General features: G+C 44.7%; 1 protein-coding gene across 4 annotated transcripts in view; it reads right to left on the bottom strand.

The window, feature by feature from the left end:
• The window catches only part of LOC122413629 (cytosolic carboxypeptidase 1-like), a 32,585-nt gene extending 22,486 nt beyond the window's left edge, over nucleotides 1–10,099 (bottom strand). Inside the window, exons 1-13 of one of the 4 annotated variants that reach the window (XM_043424097.1) lie at nucleotides 9,733–10,099; nucleotides 5,479–5,627; nucleotides 4,147–4,229; nucleotides 3,959–4,070; nucleotides 3,675–3,817; nucleotides 3,442–3,586; nucleotides 3,219–3,350; nucleotides 2,963–3,106; nucleotides 2,221–2,392; nucleotides 2,043–2,112; nucleotides 1,136–1,948; nucleotides 370–882; nucleotides 68–246 (exon numbers count right to left, since the gene is read on the bottom strand). In XM_043424097.1, the coding sequence (XP_043280032.1) occupies nucleotides 68–246; nucleotides 370–882; nucleotides 1,136–1,948; nucleotides 2,043–2,112; nucleotides 2,221–2,392; nucleotides 2,963–3,106; nucleotides 3,219–3,350; nucleotides 3,442–3,586; nucleotides 3,675–3,817; nucleotides 3,959–4,070; nucleotides 4,147–4,229; nucleotides 5,479–5,623 (2,651 nt within the window). In that variant the 5' untranslated portion in view covers nucleotides 5,624–5,627; nucleotides 9,733–10,099. Of the gene's footprint in view, nucleotides 1–67; nucleotides 247–369; nucleotides 883–1,135; nucleotides 1,949–2,042; nucleotides 2,113–2,220; nucleotides 2,393–2,962; nucleotides 3,107–3,218; nucleotides 3,351–3,441; nucleotides 3,587–3,674; nucleotides 3,818–3,958; nucleotides 4,071–4,146; nucleotides 4,230–5,478; nucleotides 5,628–6,493; nucleotides 8,611–9,732 lie in introns of those variants that run through there. The other 3 variants (XM_043424095.1, XM_043424094.1, XM_043424096.1) reach the window with 3 other exon arrangements.
• Nucleotides 10,100–13,386: the final 3,287 nt, after the last annotated feature.

Genomic DNA, 13,386 nt, shown 5'->3' with positions numbered 1-13,386 from the left:
TTTTAAAACTCAATCGCAAAGCGACGCCCGATCGACAGAAGCGTGAGAAATAGTTTGTAAAGCTCACCATCCGTTGACAACACCCTCGATATTCAACATTGGCACTATCTTGAAGACATAGTCGTCTCTCAAACTGTTGGCATAAGTGGAACTGCTCAGTAGAGACTCGAGCGTACCGTGCATCACCCAAGAGGCGTTGCTCTCGCCAGGATGGACCCTCGAGGTGAGAAAAATGATTTTACGATCCTGCAAATCAACGGATGAGTTGCCAATTATTTGTCCTCGGGTATAAATGACTTTATTCTCCTGCGAATGTCCTCCCGGAGAAGCTCCAATGGAAAATTTTCAAGTTTCGTATCTTCGGCTCACCTTGATCGGATTAATTTTGCTGTCCGCCGAAGTTATCGTGAGAATTGGGCTCTCGTTGCAGTTGAGTGTCTCGCAGAGTGATTCAACCCGGAAAAGTATCCGCGGATCCTCGTTTTTTCTCGACCATCTCCAAATGTGCGTCATCAGCTGCGTATAAGTGTAGGGAAAGTGGTAGGCGAGGTAGCACACATCATTGGCGTGGGGAAAAGTGACGCTGAACGAAGTCGTGAGATAATTTCTTCCTTTGCTCGGACGCCGATAGCAATTTCTGTAGTAGCATATGTCCCCGCCGGTTCTCACCCAACCCGCTCGACCTTCCGTTGCTTCGATTACGCTGAACAATATCGGCTTCATGCCAAAGTTGAATTGCGAGTTCCCCTTCTCGCAATTAACGATGTTGAATGTGTACGGCACACTCGACTCCATGCTCGATACTTCGAAGTAAAACCACTGGTGACTCGACGCACTGTTGACGTCGGGGGTCAGTATCAGGTCGTATTCTCTCGGGCCTATCTGCACAAAATTTTTCATCTTTGTTTTCCTACGACAGGTCAAACGCTTGGATACGGAAAGTCGGGAGTGCGGATCGTCGCACAGTACGACGACGCAGCGTTTTTCTAGCCGCTTTGGAGGGGAAACTATTGGAGATGGAACGTCGCTGCTGGGGGATTTTTTTTAGGAAATTTTCTGCTCTACAAATAAGTTTCTATGCATTTTGACTCTAGCCTCGACGGTTTTGAGAGAATATTCCAAAAATCGTTCATACCTGAATTGCTTTTCGTAAGTTTCCACTTTCGAATCTCGATTCAAATTGGAGCTTTTTCGAATCGTTAACGTTCGTTCCGACTCGTTTCTCGTCCCAATTGTACAGACGACGAGCTCCGGATTTCCAGGTCCGGTTGAACGGCGTCTCCTGGTTCTCCATCTCCGGGGGGTTCGAGGTCAGAGAATCGAGATCAAAAATCGTCTCGTGCATCATGGAGCCGGGGTGGAGTCCGCGATCGACGCAAGTCAATAATTTCGAGCGGCAAACTTTTCTGTCCTTGTTGTTGAGCGGTTCGATTATTCCGAGTGCGTCGCCACCGACGAGATCGGGATAAGCGACTTTAGCGAATGGAATGACGCTCCTGACGGCGCTAGCAACGAGGCAATAAGCGAGCCGCTCGTTGTCCACATTCTCGCTCATGATCGGCTCGAATATCTTCAGAGTTCGCGGGGCTCCGTTTTCTCTGGAGTTATCGCGAAAGGAAGCTGGTCTCGAGCGCGCTTCTCTCGGCTTCATCAGCTTCAGCGTTTTCGCTCGTGACTCTTCCTCCGAAGGATTCAACTGTTCCGGCAATTTGTCCGCGTACGCCGAGTAGACGATGAGCAATTGAGACCGCAGATCTCCCAACTCCCGGAAGTAATTGTTGTACGGAACTAAATCCTCCTCCGATCTTTGTGCGTTTATTATGAAAAATTGAGAGTCCACGGAGTCGTTGCGCCTCTTCGAAGCCGATCGGCCTCGGTCATGAGCGTCCTCGTCGTCCCCGCTCTCGAAATCGCTGCCCAGTGTCTCCAGGGAATTGATACTGTTTGCCTGGAGTTGCATCGACCGATTGGAATAAAAATAACCCAAGATTTTTACGAATGAGCCCGATTACCAACACGATTTAATGTCATTTAAAACTGACCTGACTATCGGCGTCACTTCCGCTGTCAGCGCTGTTCGATCTCACGGAATTCACGTCCGGAATTATAAATCTGCCGAATCGAATTACGCGACGATCATAAAACGAGGGTAACGTATTGAAAAACGGATCATGAAATTAGCATCGAAATTGGAACTTTGCTTAAAATGCATTTATTCACCTGGCAGGTGACATCTCCGCCACTGGTAATTCTTTCTTTTCGAGGCATTGATTTATTATACCGCATACTCGGGAGAGAAGACAATCGTAGGCCTTGTCCTCCGGACAGTTTGTGCAGAAGCGATACAGCAGCTGTAGACCGTTGTTCGCTTTTATGGCTTTTCTTCCAGCCTCTGTTGACAAACGAACAACAAAATTCCGTTGCAGAATGCGCCAGCGTGAGTCTGTCGATAATTTTCTACTGCCATAACGAAGAACGATTCGAATTCGAGAAATTGGATAGAAATATCGATGGACAAAGTAATCGAGGGTTACAAAATCCCTCCGGAATGTCGGCCGGTAATCCGGATGTTCTTTCGGCGTCGTCGAAAAACCGGGGACATTAGATCCAAGTCGAATATGACTACGAGGCTCGACTCATCGCGCGCGCGCGGAGACCCACGCAGAAGCGAAGAGCACGCAACGCGAACAATGAGCCGTTCATGAATAATTCACCGGACGACGGAGACGCGAGGGCGAGAAAGAGAGGCTACGATGAAGATAAAAAAGGACAATGAGCGCCTCTCAATGGACACACCCTGAATAAATAGGGCTGAATAGCCATAGACGAGGAGCTACCTGTTCGCTTCCTTTATCTCACCAACGGACGAAACATAAATTACGAAAGTCTCTATATGGGGGGAATAAAGAGCATGGAAATAGGGGATTGGAAAGTGGGGGGAATGGAATTGAGCTGAACTCACTTATGGCACAAAGATGCTGCAGAGTATTGAGAGCATAGTTGCATATTTTCAGTCTCATCTGTCCGTCGAATCTGTCCCATCTCTCGAACAGTCGCATCAGCAAGTGGACCATTCCTACTTTGACGAACTTCATGCAAGAGAGTTCTGAAAAAATCGTTGAAAGTTATATCGAGCATTTGAAATTGTACACTATTCGAGGGTTTCAGTTGAGTTTTCACATACTTTCGTTCGAATGGATTTTCGTTGAGAAACTTACTGCTGGTCGTGAAATGTTTGAAGCACTCGAGAAGGGTTCGCAGCTTGAGGTGAGGCGAATAGCCGATACTGACGAAGGTTTTTTCCATCGTTGCAACAATTCCATCCCTGACGAGGGCCTGAAGAGCGAACGCTGAGAAAATATTCGCTCTATAATTGTCATTATTGTATTTTTTTGGTCAGCGCTCATTGATTTTGTTAGAAAATATGATTGCGAGCCTCACTGTTTTTCGCGAGACTCTTGAGGATCAGCAGAAGTGGCAGAAGCGTTCGGGGGTTGTTGTAGTGCTGACGAAGGAGGCTGTGGAATATTTTCATACCGTTGAGCAACTTTATTCTGCTCGCGAATTTCTGATCCTTCTGAGCGACCTGCGAAAACGATCATTTCAGTATTAGAATTGAATTGCCTCCTGTCCGGCCATCTCTAACCAAATGATGAAGCAATTTTTATTCTCACCTGTCCAAGAATCCACAGTATTTCCTGAATCAATACCTCGGTCATGATACTATCAGCGTGTTGAGAGTTTGCCAGCTGTTTCATGAGGACTTGAGTCCCACCGAGATTGATCAATTGCATGATGGCGTTGCGACTGCCCTTGTCTGAAACAATGAATTTCGATTCATTTACTCAAAGTGGAAACAAGCGGATCGAACAAAATGATATGGAGTACAACGAAAGATGAAAGGACGAGAAGATTCGATGAAAGGAGAGAGGAAAAATAGGTTGGAACTTGGTCTTACTCGGAGAGCTTCGTAATTTCGCTCCCTTGCTCTTCAGTTTTGGTACCCTCGGTGAAATGCACTCGTGCAAAATAGCCGCGATGCTGCAACTCGTAACGTTGTCCCGACAGGCCTGTGAATTGTCCGAAGAATGAGTTGTTTTAGTTTTACGAACGACGCGTTTTTGATGTTTTTTTATGTCGACTCACTTCGAAGAGTGTAACGAATATTTCCATGGCGCCGGATTCCTTGCGCCACAATCTCTCCAGAGTCCTTTCCCGAGTTCGTCGATCTGTGAAGTGCAACATTGCTGCAGTAATAAAACGAGAAAAACAACGTGCTGTTTGTCAGCACACAAATGAGAAAGCAGAAGATCGAGGTGGACACAAGGAGAACAAGTTCGAATAAACTTGGCATAAACGCGTTCCAAATATCTTACGCAATTTGCGTTTTGTCTTCGTATTTCTGTCGGGGTTGTGTACTTTTTCAAAAACTAAGAGACGCTTGCACTGACAAAAGCGAGTTTCGAGTGTGGCCAGCATCATCGCGCCTGCGTGACAGAAGCTCGAGCACCTGCTTTCTCGCAATAATTAATGGACCGGGAAATATTGTTTCGTGAAATAGCCTTAAGCGCGTTCGAAGCCCCGTAAGGACGCCGATTAAGTCGGAGATTTAATTAAATTGATTTATTTTAAGTGAGGCAAGATTTATTCGTGCGGAACAAGATTAATACGTGCGATAATGACATTTCGCCCAAATAAGTTTACCGAATAAAATGCATTTTACGCAGACGACTAAAAGATTATTTATTTGACCAGTGAACGACGTTTTGGCCTCGAGCCATTGCAAATCAAGCTTTATCAAATTTATTAAAGAAGCCCTGAGCTCTGCGCGCATTTTATTACGTAAATAACTCTAACAATCAAAAAATTAAGTCGAATTGCAGTAAACACTTCCGTCAAGGTTGAGTTTCGTGCTTTTTTCAAGAAGATATGCAGTCGTGGGAAAGGAATTGACGAAATGAAATTTGTTGATCCAACAGGTCGTTTTTTTTTCTTCTTTTTGTTCATTTTGCTTTGTTTTTTCATATTTTTTGTTCAGATCTTGTTCATTCGACGATGCATTCGTCGTGGTCCAATGAAAACCTCGCTGGATTAAAAAAACAAAAAATTTCTACGCCAGCCCTCAAAACTAAAGCTCCACTCGAAGTAACCGTTTGCCCAGGAGCCTGCAAATACTTTCGATTCCTGACAAACCACTTGCTCGAGCCACCCTGTGAAGGACGGGACCCGAAGTAACCCTCAAAAACAACAATGTAAAACTACTCGCCCTTCTCGAGAAAGCAGGGTCACTTCGGGATAAGTAAGCACGAATATTTAATGAAAAAAAATCATAAGAATTCATTTGACAGGATTTTGGATGGAACGAGGAGTCTTTTGGCTTCAGAAATTAGCATGCGTTTCCGCTTGCAGATTCATAAATACAGAACACTAGCCAGATCCGTTGAGAGATACATTTGTAATCGTCTTGTAAAAACTCACCGGAAGATGTGACCCTTGCGTGAAGTTTGGCCATCACATTTCTTATCGTGTCGCCGCTCTCCTGGATTTTCGGAATGCATGATCGTAACTTCTCGAGGAGCGCGTCGTTCATCGCGTCGTCCGAGTTTCTCGCGGACGGCGACATCACGCTGAAAGAAACAGTAAAGAATCTCTGGTGATCCGGCTGCTCGCGATTACTTTCATTTTTACGTCAGAAGTAACTCTCCTGTAATTTCTGTACTTTCGGTTAGTCCCCGCTGACAAATAGAGATCAAATATTCGTACGAATCTTCAGTTGTTTTGCGACTCTCGCGTTGCAACATTAGTGAAGTTTACGTCGCTATTTATACGATTGCAAAATTGCTGGGACGCCCGAGGTGTCTCCCTGGGGGAGCTAAGTACTTGAGAAAATCTCGGAAAATTAGAACTCAAAAGCCGTCTTGGCAAGTGTACATCGTCGCAAAACTTTTGAGCAAAATGATAAAATGATCGTTATAGGCAACGGAAGGCGGCAGCGCGCGGACACGAGGATCGTTGGTCGGCAGAAATGCTTTGGGGAACTCGCGATCAATTCGAAAATTGAGATTCGGGCCACAAAGCATGGTGGGAGGGGTCGAGATGAACTGAAATCTGAGTTTGCTAGCGATATCGATAAATCGCGAAGGGAGGAAAAAACAGTGGCATCGCTCGCAGCGGAAGCACACTGCCAGAGAGTATCGAGTCTATTAATATCATTGAACCTGCGGATGTTGGATGAAGAGAGAAGCCCAGAGAAGCCTCATGAGGGAAAGGTTTAAGCGCACGGATGAAGCTTGCATCAATGGAGCGAGGAGTGTGGAAGCACGAAAGAGGGGTATTTGGCGATGGGCCAAGAGAAGAGACAGTGTCTCGGGCGCAGAGGAGACCTCATTCGCATATTCGTGTGTGATGGGAGATTGCGGGATCGCTAAAAATGAGTCCCCGGCAAGGGGGACCCCGGGAGATATCGGTCACTTCTCTGGAAGCGTTCGTTTACCTCGCTAAATAATTCCGAATGGAGCGTCCAAGCCAGGAGAAAGCGTTTGTTAAGGCGTTTGCGATGGCATCTAGAAACGATATTGGCAGCGTCGTCAGATTCATTGGTGGAGCGTTAATTAAAAGCTTTATGGGGAGATTTTTATTTGTCGGCAAGCGATGAAATAAGGTTTACGGTTATTTATTGTCTGCTTTTGCAAGAAATCTGGACGGTCGATCGTCGAATGATCGATCTATGGGTTCGCGATACTACAAAAACTCGATCTAGTTTTGGTTTTTCGTAAATTTTGTCTTCTGTGTTATATTATTGCAGGAGATTTATCGTCGAATGTTTATCCTTTCGTTGGCAAGTCCAGAGTTTACTGGCCCGTTTGTTCTTTCGGATCTTTTCATTAGTTTTTCGTTTTGCGGTTTTTCTCGAGAGAGTTATTAAAGCTGAATTTATCAAATGATTTATCGTCGCGTTGGCAAGCTGAGAGCTTAATATTTACTATTCCTCCTCAGGCTGCTCGTTATCATCGTCGATTTTTTCCCGGAGCTTCTTCGTGTTGAGGAAGCCGAGGAGGAGCGTCGTCGAACTGCGGCGCTGCTCGGTACCGAGAGAACCGGAGCAAGTAGAATTATTAGCCGGCACGAGGGACAAGTTCTCCTTGTTGAACTCGGCGTCTCTCGTTACGTTGCTCTGCCTGTTGTTGCTGGTCTTCATCGTGAAATGTTGGCCGACCTTGATGCTCTCGCGCTCTCTTCGATGGGGCCACTGCACCCGCGCTTCTTCCACTTTTCTTATCGTTTTTCTTTTCCCCTCGAGGCTCGAGTCTCTCTCTCCCCCCGTTGAGGTTCTTCCTCTCCTCGTTCCCGCAGCTATTTTCTTTGAGAACAATCACTCGGTCACGTTCGTAAATAGTCTTTCGTGGAAATGGTTCGCGATCCAACGGATTTGGAGAACCGGAAGTAGATCTTAAAACGATTCGAGTTTACGATCTTCTTTTACTATTCGCCGAGCAGCCTTTTTCTCAGCATTTTCACTTTACTATTCACCGGTGCGCATCAGCGATGAAAAAATTCACACTTGGAAGCTTCGACACTCTACTTCAATCGCCAATTTCCAACGTCGCTCGCAACCCCTCCTGATGCTCAGTCCTCCTCGTTTCCAATTATTTCAACTTTCTTTTCGCTTTCACACTCTATTTTTAATTCCCTCGATTTATCACGCTTCGGGTTACCGACTTTCAATTTCCCTGCCTCTTTCCCTCCTTTTTATTTCTCTTCTCGATATCGCCCTGTGACGCCACGATTTCGCACTCCGCTTCTATAAATACGAATATGTTTCGCGCACGAAACCACCTTGCGCGAACAACCGAGACGTTACAGTCGCACTAGCTGTACATCGATGTAGGCAATTGGGCCAGAAAGCCCATTCTGCTAAGCTTTTCTAGGCCGTACCTTGGCAATCGTTGGCGTTTTTTTTTTTATTTTATTCCTCTTTTCGTCTCTACTATTATTACGAGATCACACTCATATTTTTATTCAAACTCTTCTCATTATTTTCTGATTAATACGGCTTTCTGTCGTTCACTTTTTACGGAGCACTTTGGACATAGGGGCATTAAAATCGTCGTCGTTTTTTCAAACTCATAAAAAATTATCGTTATTAATATTCCTTTGTGATAATAATTATTTCGAATTTGCACGAAAATTCGTTTGGAATTCGGTAGTTTCTCAAATCCTCGCGCGCCCCGATCAAATTAAAGATCTCGATCCTCACTTTCTCTGACTTTTATTCCAAACGATGCTTCGACCTCGTTGCTTTTTTACTCGAACTTCAACATTGTTTTTCGAATTCCGCAATTGCAATCGTCAAGATTTAATATACATTTTTTTAAGGTACATTTATCGTCAAGCATTCGATCTCGTTGCGAGGCTTTTACGGTTAAACTAATTGGCCAGCGTCCCGGGATCGGTCGCGAAGTCTTGTTATCACGATTCTCGCATTATCTCGTTCGTTTCTTTTTGGTAGAACGGTTATTCAGTATGGAAAAAGAGTACGAGAGTGGTTAAAAGTTGGAAAGACTAGATCGACCACGCGTACCACCTCGCCGTGGCGGTTTGACGTTTCCCGATGCCAAAACCTATGTTTAAATCCTCGACGAGCGCGGTACAACACACGCGGCCCGGTTATTTATAATCGTCGTCGCTCTCCTCTGCCTCGCAATCGCCTTTTTCCTCAAAAAACTTCACGCATTGACGGATGAAATGTTTTTTTATTTATCTCGCGATGCCTGCCTGATTTTGTGGAGATTCTTATCGCAAGTTCGTGCGTCGTTGATTGCGGTCGGAACGATTAATCGAAATAATTAATCACGGGCTTTTTCCAAGAATTACTATTTTTCGCTCAGCGAAATCTGCCAGATTCTCCGTCTCCGCGCGAGCACCGATTTTCATCATTTTTAAATTTTCTCCTCCATCCTACGAGCGCAATTTCACAGTGAAATTCTCGCAAAAAACAGACGAATTCCCTGTATCCGGGAACAGGTGAAATTTATTTTCGCTAGCGAAACTTTTTGGCATTGAAAATCGTCGGATTTATCGCCTCTATCTCCGAGACTCACCCGCGCGCGATTCTCTCATCTCGCCGCTGATCAGTAGTTGTTCAAATCTCCCCCGAAATTTTCATAATCGCAGATCTCCGACATGAAATTCTCACGAGGCATCAGCTGTTCGCTTTCGTGCTGCCGCGTTACTCAATGCTTTTCTCTCCCAGCTGCGCTCGTGATCCAAAAGGTCCGTTCAAATATTAAAAATATCCACGTTGAGATGTTTTCACCTTAAAATTCGCTTACAAAACTTGGTTTTTCCAAACCTCGGATTAAACTCTGAAAAAAACACTGCGTACTCCAAGAAAATCGAGCTCGCGAAACTTTCCTCTCGTTCAAAGACGAATCATCTTGAGGGTTTTCAAACAAAACGAGCTTTCTATTACACACTAAGAAAAAAAAAGTCTCTGGAACAACGAAACGTGGCATTACGAGGTGCCAATGAAATATACGATCATCACAAGGTTATTCTCTCGGAAGACATTGCAGTCGATAGAAGAAAGCGCTTCAAAAACCATCAATTGCTATCGAATCAAAATTTTTTTTCTCACTCTAAAGTGTATACACTTTGATGAATTCGTGAATTCTTCAATCTCATTTCTCCTGAGTATAAAGCAATGTTTTTTTTTTCTATCGTCTATATTACCTATGGTATCGCTATTTCTTGGATAATCGAGGCTCTTCGTGAGGAATTGTGGTCGCGTGATGTAAGACTCATATCCCCGTTGACGAGAGGAGACACGATAAACACGACACCGAGGACGACGATCTTTTCCTCGTTTTTTTGTTCGATTCTTTCTAACTCACGTGAAGAGGTGAACGCCGTTCGCAGACTCGACGAGCCTCTGTACGATCACGTGATTTTATTCCCGTCTAATATCCTCGTGAAATTCATTTTCTCAGATGCACGTCGCGCGAGTGCGGCACTTGTTGATAAATGCATCGAGGGGAGGTGAAAAACGAGGTGGAAAAATGTTTGACTGCCGGATGGAATAAAAAACGCTGGAGGCGTTTTTACTATGAGATACTTAAAGGAGGAATAAAAATAATTTATCTTTCTTCTCGGCACGATTGTTTTGCCTTCTCTACTCGCGCGTCCCGGAGTCGACGCGTATCGCCTCGCCTTCGCGCTTCTCTTCTGCCGCTATATAGAGTGCAAGTCTCGTTTATCGATTTCACTAGGGTGGGCTCTTTGGGCGCGAGAATACACGCCGAGCGAGTGCCGCATCGTTCTCACACCAAACAATTAGACTTTCACTCCCCTCAAGGGCAATTATCAATCATTTGGCCAATCAGTTTGGACGAACGTCGTCCGTGAAGGCTTCGATGAGACGGCAAAAAGCCTTGAATCGTTCGTCAGTTTTTTTTCCAAAATGATGGAAATTTCGGAGTCGAAATCGTCGTTATACGAATCCGGATTTATTTCCAATTGTCTCTTGACTCAAAAATATATGCGCGAGCGAATCGAAAGTCTCGCATCTCTCGACGCCCCTTTTTCCTACGTTTACAGTATCCCGTGTCAAAAACGTCCTTCACCACGATCGAAAAGGTTCCCGAAAAAAGCGGAGGCAATAAAAGAATAAACAGTGATAAAATACCCCACGAGACATTCGTGGATTTTGCGTTCGCGTTTATCGGAGTACGAAGAATTTAGCGAGCTCGAGTCGAGGGAAGGTCGCCACGCTGCAGAAAAATTGCACTCGTGAGAACTCGTTGCAATAAAATTTGTTATCGACACGCGCTCGTACGGGATTGTTTTAACGTGTGGCCAGCACAGGGAGATTGAGAAAATGAAAAATGCAACTCGAGAGGGGAAAGGGGAAGGTCAGGGACTCGCGGGAATTGGGGCAGCGTTTGGTTCTGGATATTCTGAAAAAATGCGTTTTTCAATGACGTTAACTCTTGAGATAAACGCGATAAAAGTTGGAAAGTAAAAAAAGGAAAAAAGATAAATATTAACGAGCAATTTTGAGTGGTTAAATTAATGAACTTGCAGCTTCGCGTCAACGCAATTCCGCAATCGAATCTCCGTGTTACACGAATAACATGTAAATTTATACGATTTTCATCAAAGAAATTCAACGGAACGATCAATGAATATTCATCACCATTTTATTCGATGGAAAAATTTATTCGCAATAAAAAATAAAGGAATCGAGTCCGCAGGGTTTCAAGCACGACGAATCAACGTTTCTCAAACTTGACGATTCTCTAACCTTCAATATTTTCCTGTCGAACATTCGCACTTGAAGAAAAAATGATTCTGCTCACCAGTGCTCCAAGTACGATCCGTTGATTTTGGCGATACGCCGCTGATTCTCGATACGAAATTTCATCTCTTCGGCACCGAGCATCTGCAATCGTTTCTTCATTTTTTTTCTACGCACTCGAAGAAGTATCGACGAGTCGTCGCAGGACTCGATTAACTGTAAATCGTTCCACTGCAATGTCATTTTATTCGAACTTGAACAACGAAAGAGTGGATTTTGCGGTGTTTCGATGTCATTTGACGAAATTTGGTTAAAGCCCAGGGTCTTTTATAGGACGCGCGGAGACCTCCGTGCCCGTTTAACTGAGCTCCTCTTATCAACTTGCAGAGATCTATCCTTATTCGGGTGCATCGCCCCCCTAGAACTCGTGTGTTTTACTAACGCGACGTGGAAGAAAAAAATAAATTGAGCGGAGTCCTCGACTCGCAACTCGAGGCAATTTCACGTCGCTACCGAGTGTGTTCTCGTTAATCGTAATACCCGGTTCGTAGTAGCGAAATGCTCAAATTGACACTGCCGAAAAGTTCAACGTTTTGGTTAAACGAGGCCAGGCTACGAAACGAGAACGATGCGGAGATTCTCCATCGATCCGAGCTTTAAATTGTCTGGATTCAAGAATTTTATCGCTGCTTAATTCGACAGCAGGTTTCATTTGCGCCAGCGAATCAGCGCGAAGGAGGAATTTCCCTCCAAGCTCATTCTCTCAAGCAGCTCAGTCGTATCTGCAATTTTATCTATTAAGTCCGGAGAATGCAGCTCCGAATTGAGGCTGAATAATATTGAATCGAGTGTTGGAAAATGGAAAAACCGGGAGGAGATTCGAAGGAACCAAAGTTTTTTCACTCCCTGACGTGGTCTATCGTGGTATTTCGAGTTTGCTCACGAACAATGAGTTTCATTTGGAAACAGAATCGATCATCGACCGCCCAGACTCGAGTGTTTCCTCGGAGAAACCATCACAAATGGAGGAATGTTGCTGTTTTTGAATACAGCAAAATTGAGCCAACGAGACGAATAAAATCGCAATTTCTCGACGTCGAGTGATCGCGTCAAGTGGGATTTACGATACGAGCATCATGCGAGCGTTGATTATTGAGTGAAACAAATTGCCGACGATCCGTTGAATCTCTCGATGCGTCAAGTTCGTTATTTTTGTTATTTTTTCTCCGGGACAAGTGCCTGCACGAATTGATTTTCTATCGGTGAGAAAGGAGAGGCACACGCGTGCGAAGCCACTCCTATAATCCGCACCCGAAGCTGCCAATGTCAACCGGTTTAACACACCGCGATCGAGCCCGTTTAACGGCTTATCGTTTATTCTGATCCAGATTTGCGACAATTACTTTTTCCAATATGCGCGTTATCTCGTTATTCTTGGACGCCTTCCTCGGTGATATCACACACAATTTTCGTGATAAATAATGCTTCGGGCTCGTTAACTCGAGTCCGAGAGAACTTAATTGTTATTTATACCGGGAGAAAAAACGCCCGCGAATATTGCTGTGCTTCCTCATTTTTATTCTCATTTATAAAGTTTGTTATTCGAGGAGTCCCAGTCCGATTGAGACTCGTTCGCGGGGAATCGGATGCTGGCTGAAGAATCGTCTAAAAATCTTGACGCTAGTCTACAACGTCGTGTTTTATGAAAATGCACAAACAGAGTTGCCGAATAAAGTTTAACTGCCTTTCTCTCGCCGAACGAAACGCTCGATCTTTTGCTATTCCAAGAGCGTTCGTAAACGCAAATGTAAAAGTGAGGCGAAGAGACGCGCGAGCGATGCACTTGTCCGCGGTGATCCACCGGTGAACCCGAAGGTACCGAATGTCCGGAGGAAAACCACCGAAACTCGAGAAACTTCTTGTTTATGCAAGCTCAAAAAGGTTTGAGATATTTATAGCGAGGCTTGTCCGGAGTCGTTGAACTCTGCTGAAAATCTTGGGTCGATGTAATTCTCAAAATAAAGGAGAGAGGTTCGATGGTACGTTTGATCGCGAAACGAAATTTCGTCCCCGTACAAATTTACGCTCGA

The sequence above is a fragment of the Venturia canescens genome, chromosome 7 (genome assembly GCF_019457755.1).
Source record: "Venturia canescens isolate UGA chromosome 7, ASM1945775v1, whole genome shotgun sequence".
Taxonomy (NCBI): domain Eukaryota; kingdom Metazoa; phylum Arthropoda; class Insecta; order Hymenoptera; family Ichneumonidae; genus Venturia; species Venturia canescens.
This window is presented reverse-complemented; position numbering and strand designations above follow the sequence as displayed.